The sequence below is a fragment of the Syngnathoides biaculeatus genome, chromosome 9 (assembly GCF_019802595.1).
Source record: "Syngnathoides biaculeatus isolate LvHL_M chromosome 9, ASM1980259v1, whole genome shotgun sequence".
NCBI classification, from domain to species: domain Eukaryota; kingdom Metazoa; phylum Chordata; class Actinopteri; order Syngnathiformes; family Syngnathidae; genus Syngnathoides; species Syngnathoides biaculeatus.
Window position 1 is genome coordinate 8,748,679 of NC_084648.1, and position 19,659 is coordinate 8,768,337.

A 19,659-nucleotide genomic window follows, 5' to 3' on the forward strand; every position below is an offset into this window, starting at 1 on the left:
GGAACTTTTTCTCAGTGATATTATTTATACAAGTGGGGGTGTGGGGGACATTTTGTAGTGTGGCAGCATCAACTGTGTATGCCAACATTTACCCATAATAATTTTTTTAAAAAACGATCTGCCTAGATAGGCTGTGATCAAATTCAAAACAAAGGGTCCGCTTGTACAATTTCACAATGACGTCCGTAATGTCCGAATTGACATTTCTCACAAAGTCTTTGGAATCCTGGGAGGTGTTCACACAGCTGCCTTGACGGGCTGCAGTTCTCGGAGACTTCAGGGGTCCTCTCGCATCTGCAATTTAACCGAGAGAAGGAGTTCTCTTCCGTCGCTTTAAATCTCATTTTCATCCCAAAAGACTGCGGTCCACTTTGTACAACTGCTTAGACGGGCTGTGGTACACTTAAAGACTGAAAGGGTGACTTGTTGTGTGGATGCTTGAATTCACATTTTCATCAGTCTTATGGGAGAAGTTTGGGGGTCCGGTCCGACAAGACTGAAATCCACTCATATGTAGAATTTAATTTTGACAAACCAATCAAAATCACATTTGTGCAACTGCAATGCCTGAAGGGTCCACTCGTTGTACATTATTCACATTCACTCATTCACCGCTTATCCTCACTAGGGTCAAAGGTGCACTGGGACGTACCTCAGCTTTCTGTGAGTGGGAGCCAGGGGGTTGTGCACCCTGAACTGGTCGTCAGCCAATCGTAGGGCACATAGAAACAAACAACCATTCACAGCCACAGGGAATTTAAAAGCGTAATTTGACCTACCGAGCACATTTTTGGAATGTGGGAAGAAATTGAAATTATCTGGAAAAAAAACAAAACGCGCAGGCACGGGGTAAAACATGCTAACTCCAAACCAGCGAGGCTCCTATTGCATCCACATAATTTAATATTTGACAGAGCGTTGTCTGTTATGGTATATTTGTCTCATCTCACAATAACGCAGAAGTTGGTACAGACGAAAGTTCTGTCTCGCCCGTCCTGACTTGAAATAACCTTTTCCTCACAAAAGCAAATTGAAGTGATGTTTGCGGTCCACTTCAAGCATGAAAGGTCCACTGGTTGCGTTTGATTTAACTTTGACAAAGACTTCTTTCTCCATCCTGACCGGAATCACATTTTCACCGGGAAAGCCTTTTCCGCGCTCTCAGCTGAGAGGCCGGGTCGCTTCGGGTCTGATCTCGACCGGTTCCAGTTTGTCCGAGAGCACGCAGAGAATTTTGTCAAACTTGTCGTGGCGCTCCTTCTTGTCCGCCTCCGCCCCTGACTGGCCCCAGAAAAGTCGCAGGGCAAACTCGGTCCGGAAGGCCTCCAGCAATTCGGGAATGGGCGTCCAGTCGCCTAGAGAGAGAGAGAGAAAGAGCGAGAGAGAGAGAGACAGAGAGAGAGAGAGAGAGAGAGAGAGAGAGAGAGAGATGTGCTCAGTCCTTTAATTACATTTAAAAACAACAACATTATCATGAGAAAGATAACATCATAACATTGCGAGCATAAAGTCTTTTTTATAATAAAAACATATGGTAATAAAAACCTTTTTAATGAAGGTGTAACATTACTACAGTAGATTACTTTTGGGGGAATAAAATGTAAAAAATTACAAAAATTTAATGTATTTAATTTAAAATTAATATTTTTCAAGATAAAAGGTACATTTTTATGTAATTGTTGTAAAATTAGGAGAAGAAAGTTATTTTTTTTACATAAAATTTCATAATACAAAAAGGAAATGTGATTTTTTTTTTTAACATTAAAAAAATCTAATATTACAGTCATAAAGTTGGAGTCTTTTTTATTCAAATTCTTAAAGCATTTTAAGCGGCGAGACGGCCGTGAGTCGAAAAGCGATTGCGATTTTGTCGTCTGTGACGGGCGCGTTGCGTACCCTTAAGGAGAGCGCTGGCGTGCCGCCGGTAGTCGCGTGCGTGAGCGGCGTGGCGGCGCGCCGCCTGCAGGACGTCATAGAGCATCTGGCAGCCTCGCTCGCTGTCCTCCACGCCGTCCTCGCCCTCCAGCAGCTGCAGCGCGGGCACCAGGTGGGGCACGGCCACCGCCCCTCCCAAAACGCACTCTTGACACGCATGAAAGCACAAAATTGTGTATAAGGCCTGAAAGCATTGAGGCGTTCATTCATCGTAAATATGAGGAGAAAATAGGGTGGATGGATGGATATTAGGATGGAAATAAACACTTAAAAACACTGTTTAAAAATGTTTAAAAATACATTTAACATATTTTTAAATAGTTTGTAGATGTATTTACTGTAAATAAATATGTTTGATTATTTTTATGTTTAACATTTTCAATTAATCCATTAAAAAATGTTAATTTAATGTAATAGTCAAATAAACTATTTTACATATGCAGTTAGTTATGTCTTTTTCCAAAATTTTAGAAAAAATAGGTTAGTTTATTAGTTACTTTTCATTTGTTTGTTTATCATACCATAACTTCTATTAATCCCACAATGGAGAAATATACAAATTAATTTTTTTTTAATAATTTTTGGTATATACAGTAACAAGGTTTTTATGTATTTAGTTACATTTTAATAAAAGAAAAATATCAGTAAAATAAACACTTTCAAAAAGTGAAAAGTATTTTGTATTGTAAAACAGTAATGTTAAAACAATTATAAAATATTATACAAATACAATGAATGTAAAATTTTAATATATGTACATTATTGTAAAAATATCAGCAAAATAAACATACATGTATACAAAATTGACATACATGTGTCACTTTTTTTGTGTGTTTGTTTTTACCTCAAGGTCCATCAATTGTTTTTAAAAAGCAAAATGTGGCCCCTTGAGCACAAACATTTGCCTGGCCCGGCCCGCCCCCGCCCTGGTTGGGCCTCGGCTTTTTCTTTGGCTTCACGTGAGTCTTACCGTTGCTCTCATTGAGCGAGTTCATGAAGGGCTTGAGCGTCTTCTCGAAGAGGACGGCGCTCTCCGTGTGATTCCTCCTCAGCGAGCGCCAGGTCATCTCCAGTCGCATCACCTGCCACACCCACACAAGAATAAAGTCGTTTTTGCAATAAAATTTTGCTTACGAAAATTGTCATAAGTTGGAGGGAGGGAATTATGAGAATAAATTTCCATTTTTTTTTTTACCAAAATTTGGTTTCTTTCTGGTAAAAATTTTGTCAAATCAATAGAAAAAAAAGTCACATTTTTAAGAATAAAGGCAAAATTGTGTGTAAAATGTATTTGTTGAAATGAAATTTAAACTATACTCCTACAAAAATAAACGTATTTAAAGAAACTGATTTGTAATTTTATTAGAATAAAATCATATTTTTTTCAGGAGAAAAGTATTCCTTGAACACAAATCTATTATATTACTAGCAGAACAAAGTCAGACTTTTTTTCATAAAAAGTCTCAGTATTATGAGGATAAAGTATTTTTCACAAAACGTATTACTTAAATTAATGATTGATAAAAATTACATGAAATACACTCCTAGTTTTACTTTAAAATAATGTACAAAGATAAATAGGATTAGATAAGATTTGGATTTATTTTATAAAGTATTTTGATGTCACAATTAGAATTATTTGTGACGTTAAAGCAGCGAATTCAAGGGGGGGGGGTTGTTATAGTTGTTGGGGAGTGATTCCCAACACATCACGATGACAAATTCGGCAGTTGCGGCCCACCTGAGGCATTTCCAGCGCCTTCATGACGGCGGAGAAGGCGTAGAGGTCGCAGGCGTGCTCCTTTAGGGCCTGCGCCAGTAGGATGAACTTGTGCAGAACCGTGGCCCGCTGGCTCACCGTGCCCGTGCAGCCCAGGATGTCCACAGCCACGCCCAACGCGATGAGATGGTGCCTGCGGGAGGTGCCGGGGGACGTGAACATGCAAACTCCACGCACAGGCAAGGCCGGGGATATGGATTCTTAACCGGAGCACTCTGTACCTCTCGAGCAGGTCTTGGCGCAATTGTCGGCCGTGCGGCAGCGTGATGAGCTCCAGCCCCGAGCCCACCCCCATCATTCTCCTCTGCTCGGCCGTCACGCCCACGATGCGCGCCACCTGGCAGTCCACGCTGAGCATGTGCAGCGCGGTAAGGTTGGGGTCCGAGCGATTGAAAAGCTCCTTCAGCGCCAGCAGGACGCTCGGCTCCAGCGGACGGTTGTTGTCCGGCAACAGCAGCGACTCGAACCGGTCCAACTGGAAGCACGAGTTCCACTCAATCTGTGACCGAGGGGATGGGAGGGGTGTAAATCTGATGTCAATATCTAGCAAATTCTGTCAAAGAAGATTTAGACCGTAAAGCAGCAGTCAAATTTAAAAAACGACATGTTGTGTGAGTCGGAACCTGCGGACGTTCAAAGTGTTCCTTTTCGGGAAGTTCCGGCAGGCGGGACGCCACCTCGCTCTTGTTGTCGGCATCCAGGAACCCAAATGAGGTTTCGGTGATCCGCGCCCGACTCTGCCACTTTTCCTCTGCTCGGAGTCGATCCACGTGGCCTTTGCGCCGGGACTGAGGAACCTGAACACACGAAGGACGCATGTGAAGACTCAAAGACAGAAAAAGATACTTTTGAATTGTCTGTAAAAGGCAGAATATTCAGAATGGGGAAAGAACACAGTCAACTTAGCATTTTTGAACCTTTCTGCGTGAAAGGTACTTTTTTCCTGCCACTTTGAGACGGTGGCACTCAAGAGACAACAGGAAGCAGAAATGAGGATGTTGAGGTTCTCTCTAGGAGTGAGCAGGTTAGATAGGATTAGAAATGAGCTCATTAGAGGGACAGCCAAAGAGAGATGTTTTGGAGACAAAGTTCGAGAGCGCAGACTTCGATGGTTTGGACATGACCAGAGGCGAGACAGTGAGTATATTGGCAGAACGGTCCTGAGGGTGGATCTGCCAGGCAAACAAGTGAGAGGAAGACCAAAGAAAAGGTTGACGGATGTTGTGAGGGAAGACATGAGGACAGTGGCTGTGAGAGAGGAAGATGCAGGAGATCGTGGTGATGAGGTTTTCCCACAACTTTTCAAATTTTCTGATAGAAAAGTACTAATAGATAATGGGGTTATAAAGTTGACCTGGAATTTTTACAATTTTTGTTCAAAGGACGAATTAAGGGCATTTCAATCCATTTTAATGGGAAACGATGATTTAATGTCACAGGCCTATTTGAAAGTGCATTTTCCAGGGTTTTTGCACAAAAGGGGCAGACCTGAACGACCAGCTCGTCATAGAAAGCAGACGGGTCGTCCTCCTGGTCCGACGGCGCAGTGGGTCGGTGCGCTTTGGGGAACACTGCAGATATTCTAAGTGGCTTGGGGGGCGCTCGGGAGTGCAGCTGCCCATCGGACCCACGCAGCGTAACACCCCCACCTACGGTGAGTGAAGAAAACATTAGGTAAACAATATAATGTGAGCCAATGGAAAGATTCGATCACTTTGGACTGCCATTGTGAGCGTACATTACCCGGATGGCAGGGACGCGTTTGTTCCGGTTTGGGGCTGAGAAGGGGCTCACTCCCTGTGCGGAACACTGGAGAGATGGGAGGTGGGACGACGTCCTCCGGTTTGACGTTCTGAGGAGCGCCTGGACAAGGAACATTTAAACAATCACACTTGCTTTGTCTGAGGAAAAATTTAATTTCAGACTGTTACTTAAGGCAACGCCTAGATAATATAAATATATAGAATAATGTAAATATTCCCATTCAAGAGTATTTGAAACAAATTGGTTAGCTGTGAAGAAAGATGAGTGAGTACTGATACTAGATGTTGGTATTGGGCAGATACTGACAGCAAAAAATTCCAATATTGAGTAAGTCCTCCTTGTCTGTAGTTTGAACTGCACTGTGGCAGTTTTGACACGGGAACGAATCATCGTGTGTGTCGAAAGAAAGAAATATCTTCATTCATTTATCTGTTGCTGTGTTACTTGAAAGTTCAGTTTTCAAAAGTACTATTGGTATCGGTACTTGGCATCTGTGAGTACTCAAGAGTCAACACTTGTACTGGTCTCTGTCTTAAAAAACTTAGATCAAACATGTCTGGCTGTAAAGGAAAATTGTGGTTTCAGAATGTCCTTGAAGGCAACGCATGACTCAAACAAGTAAGACTTCCTGTAGATATAGATATACTTTTTGCCCATGGACAGTATGTGTGATCATGTGACAGGTACCAGGCCTCAGGTTGCTATCCGATTGGGCCGACTGGAGCGAAGGCCTGCACCCGAGGTTCTCCAAGTTGCCGGGGTGACTCCCGCTCCTGCCACATCGGAAGTGAGCTTTATCAAGAAGTGGGCTTTGCATTTGGTACTGATCAAGCCAACGCTCCCGGCCAACCTGAGCAGAGGGTTAATGTGCAGGGCATCTCCGTGGGTGCTGCTGAAGCTGAGCCGCTTGCTGCGTTCCTGACGGGACTTCCCCTCCGCCGATCTTCCTGCGCCGCTCTTACAGTCGGGCTGCTGTCGCTCGGCGATGACGCGCAGAGGCAGCGTCCTGGTCAGCGGGTGGAAGACGATGGCGCCCGAGGCCTGAGAGATGGGCCGTCGCCCGCCCACATAGAAACGGATCAGAGCGGGAACGTTGTCGAAGCGGTCCTCCTCGAACTGGAACAACTCCCGGGAGTAGCCCTGTCAAACACGCACGCACACATATTTTTTCCCCAGCAATTTGGACATTCGCCATGACAACGCATCAGCCGTGTATCAATAGTAGTCAAATACACAGCACAGCAAAATTTAACTTTTATACGCAATGCTTTTATAATTGAATCACTTAAATAATATTTTTATTTTTCTATATTCAAGATCAGTATTAATGTTACACCACTTTAGAATAATAAATTGATTTCCATATGTGTATCAATCTCCTTTTATTGAGAATTTGATGAAAGGCTTTTAATGTTGGTCATTATGATTGTACTTTGAGATCTAAATAAATGTCAGTAAATTTAAATTTATTTAAAACATTTTTTATTTATTTTAAATTTAAATTGTAATAAGTTTGAAAACCACTGATAGGTTATTGCACTGTGTAAGAATATTAAATATATTATTATATATTTATTATATTATCTTGCTTTAACCAGGGGGTACATATGTAAGGAATTGAGAGGAAATTAAAAGACAAGGCACCTTTTTGGGTCTCAGGACCACCCGTATGATCTTAAAGTGCATGGGCTCGTTCCTCCAGTAGCAGCTGAGGACGTAGTCGCCCGGGGACGAGCTGGAGTCACGCACCAGGAAGTCTCCGTCCCTCTCGAAGAGAGCCTCAGCAGCCTGAAGGCACGACGTTAGTCACATGTAGTTTCCCATTGATATCATATTTGCATAACTTCCGTGTAAATTGTCGTACCTCTCTGGTGAGGGGTCCGTGGTACCAGGCGTGGCTCCTGGGGTCTTCAGTGCTGAGCTTCAGCTCTTCTTCAAGCTCCTTCTTCAGTGAGTCCATCTCTTTACGACCTCCAAAAACCTTTCAGCGTGTTTCAAATACATAGGCCATCACCGTCAGTCAAATCCGAAGCATATCACCATCCAATAATGTCACCACGTGTCAAATAGCTAGCACACACGCGTCAATGTTTACCTTCAGATGGCTCAAGTATACGGCGACGCTCCTCCTTTTGCTGGAAAACACAGAATTGACCAGTGATTTGAAAAATTGTTGTTTTCTGTTTTTGCAGTTTTTGTAACTAGCTACTGTAGCTAACTCAGTGATGAAAAAAAAAACATAACTTGTTGCTTTTAAAGCTACCTACCTGATTTCTCATTCAGCTCATAGTGGCGCGTCAAAGTCAATATCCATGTGACACTCCCATATTTTCTTCCCAAACACACACACGAGACGTTGGAGGACATCAGCCGTTACCATAACGCTTGTTTTCCAGAGACAAACAGGCTTTGAATAGCCTCCCTTTTCCCGTCCTTCCTTCCTCCCATTGCCGCCTCATGCGTCAAGCGAACGCTCCGGGGCCAAGCTCAGCGCCACCATGACCTTGGATTTTGGAGGTTTTATGGTACTGGCTCACATGACACCATAATGCCAATGTTTTATTGGGTGCGCCTGTACGCCGCCGCTATCGACTTGTAAAACCACGATTAAAAAGATTATAATTTAAGGCCTCTATTTTCACTTTCAACACAACAACAATGTCATTTTTGTTCAACTACGGTATTTGTTTCACTGCCAGATTTGGAGCAGATCCTGACAGGAAATGCTGCTGGAAATCAATACCACATTGATAGAATACAAGAGGATATCTATTGTAATAAGTAAATAGATAGATAATAACCCTAAACCAAATGCATTGATACACACAAAACACATTTTCCTAAGCAGATGCTAATGTCAGATGCTAACAACAGATGCTAACATCAGATGCTAACATCAGATGCTAACATCAGATGCTCAACCACAGATAACATTGGATGCTAATGTGAGTAGCATGTAGCTGGAAATGACAAGAGAAGCTCGCGCTACATCTGTATCATTCCTGTTCCTTCCTCCTTTATGTTGTCTTAGTGTCTTTAAAAGGCGAATAGATTTAACTGTATTTTATTTGTGGTTAACTTGTTTATATCATCGCATGACGAATTCTGGGGAGGTAACAACGAGATGGCCACATATTTGCCGCACGCGTGGGTACTACCAACCTTACCGACCGTATTTATTGCTTTCATTAAAAGTTCCATAAACTGTCAAAAGTAAGTCCAAAGTAAAAAGTAGAGAAATATTACAAAGTGTGAGTAGTTTCATTTTACTTTACTTTGATTGTAAAGTAGGACTAATCCTATTGACTATTCTTACAACTGACTATTCTACCAATCATCCCATTAATTGATTAAGTCATGTCATACCATTAGCCAAGCCGCTTATCCTCTCAACGTTTGCGGGAAAGCTGTAGCCTATCCCAGCTAGTTTCAGGCAAAAGGCGGATTACACCCTGAACTGGTCGCCAGTCAGTCGCAGGGCAGATATCAATACCATCACTGAGCGGGAATTGACCCCATGCTGCCCACACCAATGGCAGGCGTGTGTACTACTAAACCATCAGTGACTCCTATTGATCAAGTAATCAGATTAAAAAGTGATTTTGCATTATTTAACAACAACAACAACAACCCAGTAAAGTGCAGGTATAATTTTTGTCCACCTGAATTTGCCATCTTCCTGTTCTATATATCGTGGTATCTGTGACTTTGAGTGTGTGGGGCTTTAAAGTAAGTAAGTAAGCTTCTTTCAGCTTCTCCCTTTCGGGTTCGCCACAACGTGTCATCTCAGATGAACGCACATATGTTTGGCACAATTTTTTTTCTTTTTTTACACCGGATGCCCTTCCTGGCGCAACCCTTCTCAGGGAGTGGAGGCCACAGTGGGATACGAACCCACAACCCCTGGCTTACCAAACCAGTGCTCTAACCACTGAGCTACAGGGCCTCTGTGTAGGGCTTTAAAGTAACGTGTGTTAATGAAAGCAATGTAGGTGACTTTTTGTCTCAGGACACCGGCTGGCTGGCTATAGAAGTTAGCGTATGAATGCGGTTATTAGATGTTTCTTTTGTTCAATAAAGTGATTGAAAGTACGCTGGTGGCACTACAATAAGACTGAGCAGAATGGAGCTCATGGAAGTAGGATATATTAAATTTACTCATGATGTTTACGTCATATAAGAGATCCCAGATGAGCTGTTACGTTTTATGTTCTTTTTTCATGTTTGACATTATCACAAACTTTGCGCAAGCTCTATCTTTTATGCATTCTATTTTTACACTGAGTGGTTTGTGCAACTGTAGCAATTCTGCAAAACTTAGCTGGAGAGATTTGGTGAGAGCATTTTTTCTAATCGAATTTTTCAAGGTACTCGATTGATAGTTTTAGCCCTATTGTAAATTGTGGACAACACTCAAGCGTCAATACTGGATTGGTGTAGGGGACACTGGGAAATAGATGCCATCCCCACAGGCACCCAGGACCTTCAACTACACTACTGGTTGCTGTCAATCAAAGTAAATAATAAATCAAAAGTCCAAAGCAAATATCACAATTACTTAATACTTCAAAGGGTCAGGAGTTTGACTGTTGGACTGTTGTTGCTGAGATTTGCAGCAACTGTGCCACTGCAGTCATTAAAAGTTCAATATAAAGTAAAAGTAACTAGATTTTTTAAAAAAAAAGTGTATGGCATTGTTTTATATGAGTAACATCCTGTCTTAGGGGCGTTGGTCCAGCACACCTGTAACATTTGCATGTGCTCGGAGAAAGTCTGCCTAGCAACAACTATCTGGTTGGCCCATTATACTTTTCAAGAAATGCCAAAAGGTGCGAAGTTTGTTGCGTTTCTTAGAAATGTGGAGCACCAGTTAGGGTGAACAAATACAATAACGGAGGACAAGCTGGGGCGCGGTATACTTCCTGGTTCTTAAAGAAAAAAGTAAATACAGTTTTGGGTGAACGCTTGACATGGCGTAACAAACGTCACGCATGCGTGTTTGATCATATCAGTCCCTACCTGTCAACCAGTCAATGGCGTTCCGTTCGCTGCTCGCTCGTCTCGCGCATGTTAGCGGTCTGTGGTCCGAAACGTACACTAAGAGAGGCAAGCTGCTGGCAGTGGGGGGGGAGACGAACCTTCGACCCGGTCCCTCCCAGCTCACCGCCCTCTTTTTTTTTTTTTTTTTTCCTCCCCACATTTCGCCACCTCCTTCCCTGCCTGTTCCCACAAGCCTTCCCGTCCCGGGCGCTCCCTCTTCCCCGCCCCGGGCAGCGGTGGCCCAACGCCACTATCTGGACGCATTCCTCGGATACCGATACAAGTCGAGCCGGCTCTTCACCTGTCATCAAGTGAGGCCGCCGCCTGGCGTCTATAATCCTCCACTTTATACACGAGCATGGCTCACTTTTACATGAGGGAAAACATTGTTAAACCTCTAGTTTGACCATCTCGTTCACGTGTAAGATTATTCCTCTGGGCACTAGTTTAAAAGTCGTGAACACCTGGGACGCCGTAATATTCGGGATGGTATTTGGGCCAATTACAATGCAGTAAACTCAGGAGTTTGCTACATTTTACTCAAAAGATGGGCTCGAATTTGACTGCCTCGGGTTTTTTTAAAACATTTTTTAAAGATATGACTGGAGAGATACTACTATATACTGTGAGGTGATGTTGAGGGAGTTGCTAGCATTTGCTAGCTAAAAAGTTTAGGTGCTAGCATTTGACAGCTTAAAAGAATGTAGGTGCTAGCATATGCTAGCTAAAAAAAGTGAGTGTTGCCTTTAAAAAAATATATATATATATATAGTTTTTCAAATACTGACAAATCGTAAAACTGGCTAGTAACTTCTCAAACTTGAATCCCAAACCCTACTTTGAAACCTTAACCTTGTGTTGGAAGCTACTTTGAAACCGCAAACCCTAGTGACCAAAACAAAGCGGTCAGAGCATGTAACTCCAATCCTAAAGTCCTTGCAGTGGCTTCCAGTCAGCTTTAGAATAGATTTTAAAGTTCTGCTACTGGGCTATAAATCACTTAATGTTTTAGGTCCTTGAATACATGAAAGAAATGCTTACGGAAGACAAACCCCGAAGAGCTCTGAGATTGACCGACTCAGGTCAAATAGTGGAGCGCAGAGTCCAAAGCAAACATGGTGAAGCAGCATTTAGCTATTATGCTGCACACAAATGGAATAAATTGCCAACTGAGGTGAGGTCAGCCCCAAGTGGGAATGTTTTGAAATCCAGGTTGAAAACTCTTTTTTTCTCATGCTTTTTAGAATATATCCACTTTTTGATCACATTACTTGCACTGTATGCGTTTTTTTTTAATATGTTGTCATTTTTATTGTTTTTATGCTGTTTTAAATGTTGTATCTCTTTGCTTTCAAATGCCTCTAATCATGTAAAGCACATTGCGTTACCTTGTGTATGAAAAGCGCTATACAAATAAATTTGCTTTGCTTAGTGACAGAAACCCTAACTTGACCCTGCATAGAAATCCTTTTTTGAAATGTCAACCCTGCTCAGAACCCCTATTATGAAACTGTAACCATAGCTTGAAACCATACTTTGAAACCCTCAATTTACCATGAACCCTAATACTTGCCTTCATCCTACTTTAAAACCTAAAGCTTCACATTGAAACCTTCTCTTGAAACCTGAACCCTGCCTTGATACCCTTATCCGGAATTTACCTTGAAACTGCAAACCTGACATGACACCTGAACATTTGTCTTGAAAACCTACTTTGACACTTTAACCCAGTTTGAAACCCTAGTTAGAACCACCCATAATCTCTGAAATCAAATAGTTGGTTGGAAACTGTACGCTAACTTTGAAAGCCTAATTTGAAATTTTAACCCTTGTTAAATGTTAAACCCCAATCTAAATGTAAATGTGTTAAACCCCAAACCTGGCTTGAAACAATAATTTTAAACACTAAATGCAAAAGTCTAACCCAGGGAAGAAACACTAACTTGAAAACTAAAACTGTTGCTTGAAACCTACTTTGAGGGACTAATGCTGGCTTGAAAACATTTTAAAACTAAACCTTCCATGAAACCTGGTTTAAACCAATTGGGGCTGTGAATATGGAAGTAGATTAATGCCACTAGGATTTGAATTTGAAATCTAAAGTGATCACATTTTCAATACTTGTATTTCAGTGTAACTTTTCAATTTTAACAATTCAACTGGCTACAATTCGCTCTCTAAAATTCACCGTCTGTGCCATCAGGCAGGGTGACTTCAGGTCAGAACCGAAGACCCAGCCAATCCAGTTACACTTTCTTAGTATGTGATGTCACGTGACCAGGAAAACTTAACTGCAATTGGCTGGCTGTTCTGTCTGGTGCCACAGACGGTGAATTTAAGACTGCGAAATATAGCAACTATTGAAAATGTGATCACTTTACATTTCAAATTCAAATCCTGATGGCAGTAATCTACTTCCATACTGCTGCGTTTAGCTGTAGACATCTTGACCGTGTATAGGACTGGGCAGGGACTGAATCAGCGAGACAGGTATTTTCTAATTTCTGTAGGTGAAAATACTTGACAGATTTTAGCTGAAAACACCTTGCCAAAACAACTCATTACTTTATCTGGACAAGTGAAGACTGTTACAATGGTCAATGTTTGGAATTTAACCCTATTAAGATTGCACACTACAACATTTTCTGTTTTCTCTATTTTATGTAAACAAAAAGGCCTTCATCTCACCGCTTGGGGTGATCGCTACGCGGTCTGACTTGACTTACTTCACAACCTTTCATTTTACAAGAGAGCTGTTAATCATTAGCACAAAAATGAGGGAGTTAGATGTATTTCAAATACGCACATACACCAGAAAAAAATACCAGACTCGTGAGTTTACAATTTTGATTTTTTTTTTTAAATAGTTATTATTGTAGTATTACAACTTATTGAAAAAAATCTGATGAAATTCTCATAGTATTACAACTCCTCCCCCCAAATTTTAAAAGGATTTTATTGCGATAATATCCACAAAAACTGTCTGTCTCTGTATGTGTGCATGTGTATGTATGTATATATGTATCTATGTATTTTTAAAATTTTAAATGCCAGCAATATAAACCTTTATCCAAAATAGAATCTAAGTTTATTTTGACAATACTTCTTAGATAAAAAAAAATTCATACTTTTAAATTGCAATAAAACCTTATACTAATAATATGAACTTTTATCTTTAAAAAGCCAACTTTTCTTCTTGCAATGACTGTCAAAAAATAAATTATGTTGATATTTTCTTTTCACGTTTTATTAAAATATATAACTTTACAGCAGCCTTTTTCAATATTTTTATTTTGAAATATACAACTTTATTCTGAGATGACACGCTGTGGCGACCCCGAAAGGGACAAGCTGAAAGAAACTTACTTTTATTCTTGTTGTCCGCTATTCTGACATTTTATCTATAATAATGTCATAGTATGACTTTTTTTGACCCAATTTTAAAACAATTTTTTTGGGGGGGGGGGATTTGAATCCCTTAGTATTACAATTACAAAAAAGTGACTCTTCTTATAAACTTTCTTTTACTTTTTAAAATGTATTCATTCTCATGAAACTGACTTTTTTTCCCCACCCGAGTTATTTTTATCTTAAAAATACAATTTTATTCTTGTAATCTCACTTTTTAACCAGAAAACCCTGACTTTATTTTCCTAATATTAAACCTTTGAGCTATAAAATAAAAATAATAGTATTTTTCAAACAAAAAACAATCTAACTTCATTCTCAAAAAAAGAAAATTAAATTAAAACACTATGTTGAAAAAAATAAAATGTTCAAATTGTTTTTCTTCTCAAGCTATGTATAAATGTAAACAGAGCTAGCTTGAGAAGAAAAACAATTGTTACAAAATGTTACAAACTTTTGTAACACAACAGTTGTTCCAAAATCTGAAGTTGCTGGGTTCTGCTCACTTCTAGTTTTCCAGGATCCTTCTGTGACAGAGTCTCCCTTTGTGCATTTACCTGCGCTTGCTCTCCCGACAGCTGTCCAGCGTGCCGAAAGCCTGGTCCTCGTCCAGGGGTCGCAGCTGGGAGCAGGACGAGGAGAGGCGCTGCTTTTTGTCCGCTCGGTGGAGGCGGGGCAGGACACTCTGACGGAACAAATCCTTGCTCGGCTTCACCTGCACCAGGTTGTAATTATCCTTCTATTATTGTGCCTCCAGGAAATATTGAACTTGCGTTTGTCCATGCGCTCACCAAATCCATGGACGATCCCAGTGAGTACTTCCTGCTTACCCTGCGCTCCAATTGCACACCTGAGAGGACGAGAAATTTCAACATCTTTTGCTTCGCCAAGACGATTAGATATGCACCATCTAAGAGTTTATTTCTGCACAAAAAAAATAAAAAAATTGTCCTTTTTTTTTCTAAAAGCATGACCACCCTCCCAAGATTGACATTTTATCAAGAAAAATGTGACTTTTTTAAAAAAAAAAAAAAAAAAAAAAAACATCATTTATTTCAATAAATGATACATAAAAAGGTTATGAAAATGTACAACTTTATTCGACAAAAGATATCATGCCTTGTAATACTTACTTTTCTGTGGGGGAAGAACTGATCTTTAAGGAAAAATACTCTTAAAAATAAAATACTATTCTTGAAGGATTGCAAAACTTTAACTTGGAAAAAAAAACAATATATTTTTTTTACACCCCCATCTGAAAAATATTAATTAATTATCCTAAAACATGGCTTTATTAATGTGATGATTGAAATGATCTGGAAAAAATACAACTTTTTCTAGAAATAATGATTACATTGTCATTTTTAGACTTTTTTTTTTTTTTGCATAGGCAAAACTCCCTTTATTGAGAAAAAAATTGCAAAAATTCTACTGTACTATTCTCAAAACATATCCTTTCAACATCTCATACTTACAACTTCGTTTTACCAAAAATGAATATCTTAATCTTGAAGTAATAAAATTTGTTTGGCTTGGAAACAGCGAGTGCACGGTGTACCTCGCCTCCTGCCTATAGATAGTTGGGATAGGCTCCAGCACTCCCGCGACTCTTGTGAGGATAAGCAGCTCAGATAATAGAGTATTAAAAGTATTTGCTGACCCCGAGTAAAAATATTCCCAAAATAAAATGCTGCTTTTTTATTTTGCAAAATTTTATTTTGAAAACTTACAAATGTATTTTTGTAATTTTCTGACTTCCCCACATTAAAATATAATACTGTACTGTTAATGTTTATTATTGTGATGGTAAAAAAAATTAAAGGTTATTCTAGAACACAGTAGTTTATTCTTTTTAATTTTTGTAACTTTTTATGTAGGAATTTTTTTTAATTCTATTTGTGAAACATAGCCTTTAAATGTTTAATTAATTAGGATTTAATCTAAAACAATTTTCTCACAACTGAATTTTTTTTCTTTTTACATGAAACAACATGACTATCTAGATAAAACAAGATTTTTTTTTCTTATTGGAAAAGACTCACAATTTATTCTTGTAATATAAAGTCTATTGTTTGAGAAAACGTTTACTTTAATCCAGTGGTTTGCAAACAGGGATGCGTGGCATTATGACGGGCTGCGGAGGCGCGGATTGTTTCAGCCCACCCCCACCGCTTGACAATTTTCAAATTCCCCCCACCGATTTACATTTTTCAGTGCTCTCACCTTCCCCGTTTTTAAAATTTTCCTTTCTCACAGCCCCCCCACTCCCTGCTTGACAAATTTTCAGTGCTAGGACCCTCTCGTCAAAGAAAATTTCAAGGGGGGCAGAGGGCACCCAAAAAAGTTTGAAAACTACTGGCTGAGACCATGATTTCTGAAAAGAAATAAAAACAATAAACAAAGAAATATTTAGCTACATGGCGGCACGGTGACTCAGCTGGTAAAGCGTTGGCCTCACAGTTCTGAGATCCTGGGTTCAATCCCAGACCCGCCTGTGTAGAGTTTGCATGTTCTCCCTGTGCCTGCGTAGGGTTCCTCTGGGCACTCCGATTTCCTCCCACATCGCGAAAACATGCACAAATTGGACACTTTAAATTGCCCCTAGGTGTGATTGTGAGTGCGACTGTTGTCTGTCTCTGTGTGCCCTGTGTGCCCTTGGCTGGCTATCAGTTCAGGGTGTACCCTACCTCCTGCCCGTTGACAGCTGGGATAGGCTCCAGCACTCCCCGTGACCCTCGTGAGGATAAGCGACGAAGAAAATGGTTGGATGGATAGTTTAACTCATCCTCCTCTGTCTTTGAACCCCCTGAAAAGATTTTCTTAAATCCATATATCCACCGTTAAATTCATGAAGTAACTAAATGTTAGTCTTGGTGGTCGTTTACCACTGTTTTTATACCAGTTTACACTTCAGATGAAATAAATAAAAGGCAACAATAACCATGAGGTAAACACTTGTCACGGCAACACCGCAGCAAAAAAGCAAAAAAAACAGTGCGGGAATCTGAGTTATAATACCACAGGGTGGTATTTCTGGAATCCCTTGAGTCAAGGTTTGCTGTTTGCTTTATCTGAACAGATTTGCTGTGTAAATCTTACATAACATGGAAGCTAAGCAGGCTGCATAAACAATTTTTATAATACAGTAAATCATGAGGTGTGATGTGGGAAATAATCCAATTTCTCTTAATTTGTCTGAAAATGATTATTTACGACAAATACCACAGTAGTATCTTTGTTCCAGCGACATGTAACGACTGGAAGAGCCATAAATCTTCTTCACTCGATGGGAAGAAAGTACAGTTCACCTTTCATTCATACAAGTAAATTTGTGTTTGTTTAAGCAGACACACATTTCATAGTCAGTAAGTACATTTAGGAGTAAATGGAGATGAGATCTGAAAAAAATGACACCTTTTGAATTTTAAGCAATTACATTACTTTGGATGTCAGCTAACTTAATGCTAATACACAATGAGAAATTTCACTGACGGGATAGTGAATAGCATTGGTGTCGCGATGGTATAACCCTTTAATTGACTGATATTTGAACACACACGGTGGAGCAACACATGTAGACAGACAATGTGACAATACTCACAGGCATGTTTGCTTTATTCTTTGTAAAAAAAAAAAATATATATATATATATATATATATATATATATATATATATATATATATATTACTGCAACCTACTGAGTCAGTTGTGAGTCAGTCTTCTGTCTGTTTCAGTGTCTCTACTGTACAGCCCTCAGGTGGCCTAGTGCACGCACCAGAAGCAACAGGACAATAACCATTACATTGAAGCACAAAATTTAGTAAAACACATCCATCCATCCATATTCTGAACCGCTTATCCTCACGAGGGTCGCAGCAGTGCTGCAGCCTATCCCAACAATCATCGGGCAGGAGGCGTGGTACACCCTGAACTGGTTGCCAGCCAATCGCAGGTCACATAAAGACAGACAACAGCTGCACTCAGAATAACACCTAGGGGTAATTTAGAGTCTCCAATTTGTCCATGTTTTTGGGGTGTGGGAGGAAATAGGAGTGCCTGGAGAAAACCCAGGCAGGCATGGGTAGAACGTGCAAACTCCTTACAGGCGGGCCCGGGATTCGTACCCGGGTCCTCAGAACTGTGAAGCCAACGCTAACCATCGTGCCGCTGAAGTTCGCGGTCATTTCATTTGTTTTCTCGAAGTTAGGGTTCAGGTTGTTGCTGCTGCACCAGGACACCAGAAAACTTACTCTAATCTGGTGGTACTAACACTTTTGTGTGGAAAAAAAACCCTCAAATTCAGGAAATGGTTGAAAAAAATTGACACTTTTTAAAAGATGGCAACATTTTTTCTTGAAAAATTACAAATTTATCCTCAGTTTTCCATTTCCTTCCAAAAATCATGAGAAAATATGACTATCCTTGGGGAAAAAAAAACACTTTAATATACTCATACTATTACAAGACTTTGTTGAGAAAATTCTGACTTTATTCTTTAAACTTTCACCCTAAAATATTTTCATCTTAAAAAGTACACCTTTGTTCTTGTTATATTTAAAATTTTTACAATTAAATCGGATGTTATTTTTGTTACCTGAAGAAATAACATATTTTATTTCAAAGAAATACTATTAAAAAAAATAGAACTTTACTCGCGTATAAAGAAAAACTTCAGTGCTTTACCAGCTTGAGGTTCCAGATTCTGGCGGTGCCTGAGAAGCTCAGTCAGGATGGTTTCTCTGTCCGAGGCGTCCTCGATCCCCACCTCCTTCAGCTCATGGTCGTTTACATTCATCAGACCCTAAAGTTAGATCATTATGACTTTATTCTCAATGTTTTGACACCTTCACAATTGTTTTAATCCCCCAAAAAATTACAACCGACAGTATGATGGATGAAAACATTTTCCACATAAATTACTTTTTTGACGTTTTCAAAATACAGAAAAAAAAATGTTAAAAAAGATGACTCTGAATCTCGAAAGACTGCAACTTTTTTAATCTTGAAAGAAAACTGAAAAATGTCCAATTTTTATCTCTCAAAACACAGCATTTTACCTCATGCAACTTGTATGACCAAAATTATAAAATGAAATTATTGTGTTTAATGAGGACAGTTTGAAGGTAAAACTATTAAAGAGAAAAAGAATAAATGTTATCACCAAAATGAGATTTTTGTTATGTAAAAGTAATACTTTTTTTCCTCATATCAATTTTTCCCACTAGAAATTATTATTAATATTAATTATTTATTTAATTCTCTCATTACTTTTAATGAGACTTTAATAAATACAATTTTCTTCACCCCAAATTAACAATTCTTGTTATAATATAACTTTTTTCCTGAAAAATATAAAGCAAGTTTACGTTTAGCTTGAATAACTAGTTAGACAAATTGTATTTTTTAATTTTTAAAAATCACAACTATTCTCGATAGTTGTGCTTTTTATCTTTAAGAAAACAACCTTTTACAGCAGTATCGGTTTGATGCTTTTTTGAATAAAAATACAACTTTTAACTTGAAAAATAAGACTTTTTATCGCAACACAATCTGAATATTCCTCTAAAGATTGGGGCTACGTATTTGAAAAAACACCAGATTTGAGGTGCATTTAAAACACATTTTGACATACCTCTAGTCCGTAATATTCGCTCTCCAGGGTCTTAGTGTACTGGGGCAGGCCGATCTGCCTCAGCCACCAGGCGATGGAGCGATTATTCATGTCTGACCC

General features: G+C 39.6%; 1 protein-coding gene across 2 annotated transcripts; it reads right to left on the bottom strand.

The window, feature by feature from the left end:
• Positions 1–58: 58 nt before the first annotated feature.
• sh2d3a (SH2 domain containing 3A) lies at positions 59–19,650 on the bottom strand. Of its 2 annotated transcripts, XM_061831121.1 has the most exons (17): positions 19,561–19,650; positions 18,612–18,729; positions 14,719–14,777; positions 14,485–14,642; positions 7,575–7,614; positions 7,344–7,460; positions 7,124–7,267; positions 6,330–6,619; positions 6,167–6,252; positions 5,459–5,578; positions 5,204–5,364; positions 4,339–4,512; positions 3,937–4,214; positions 3,677–3,848; positions 2,906–3,017; positions 1,897–2,082; positions 59–1,355 (listed from the first exon to the last, which is right to left on the bottom strand). In XM_061831121.1, exons 1-17 carry the CDS (start codon positions 19,648–19,650, stop codon positions 1,162–1,164), a joined length of 2,499 nt encoding a protein of 832 aa, XP_061687105.1. In that variant the 3' UTR covers positions 59–1,161. The 2 variants fall into 2 exon arrangements, with proteins under 2 accessions (XP_061687105.1, XP_061687104.1); XM_061831120.1 differs by lacking the exons at positions 14,485–14,642; positions 14,719–14,777; positions 18,612–18,729; positions 19,561–19,650 and adding an exon at positions 10,499–10,605.
• Positions 19,651–19,659: the final 9 nt, after the last annotated feature.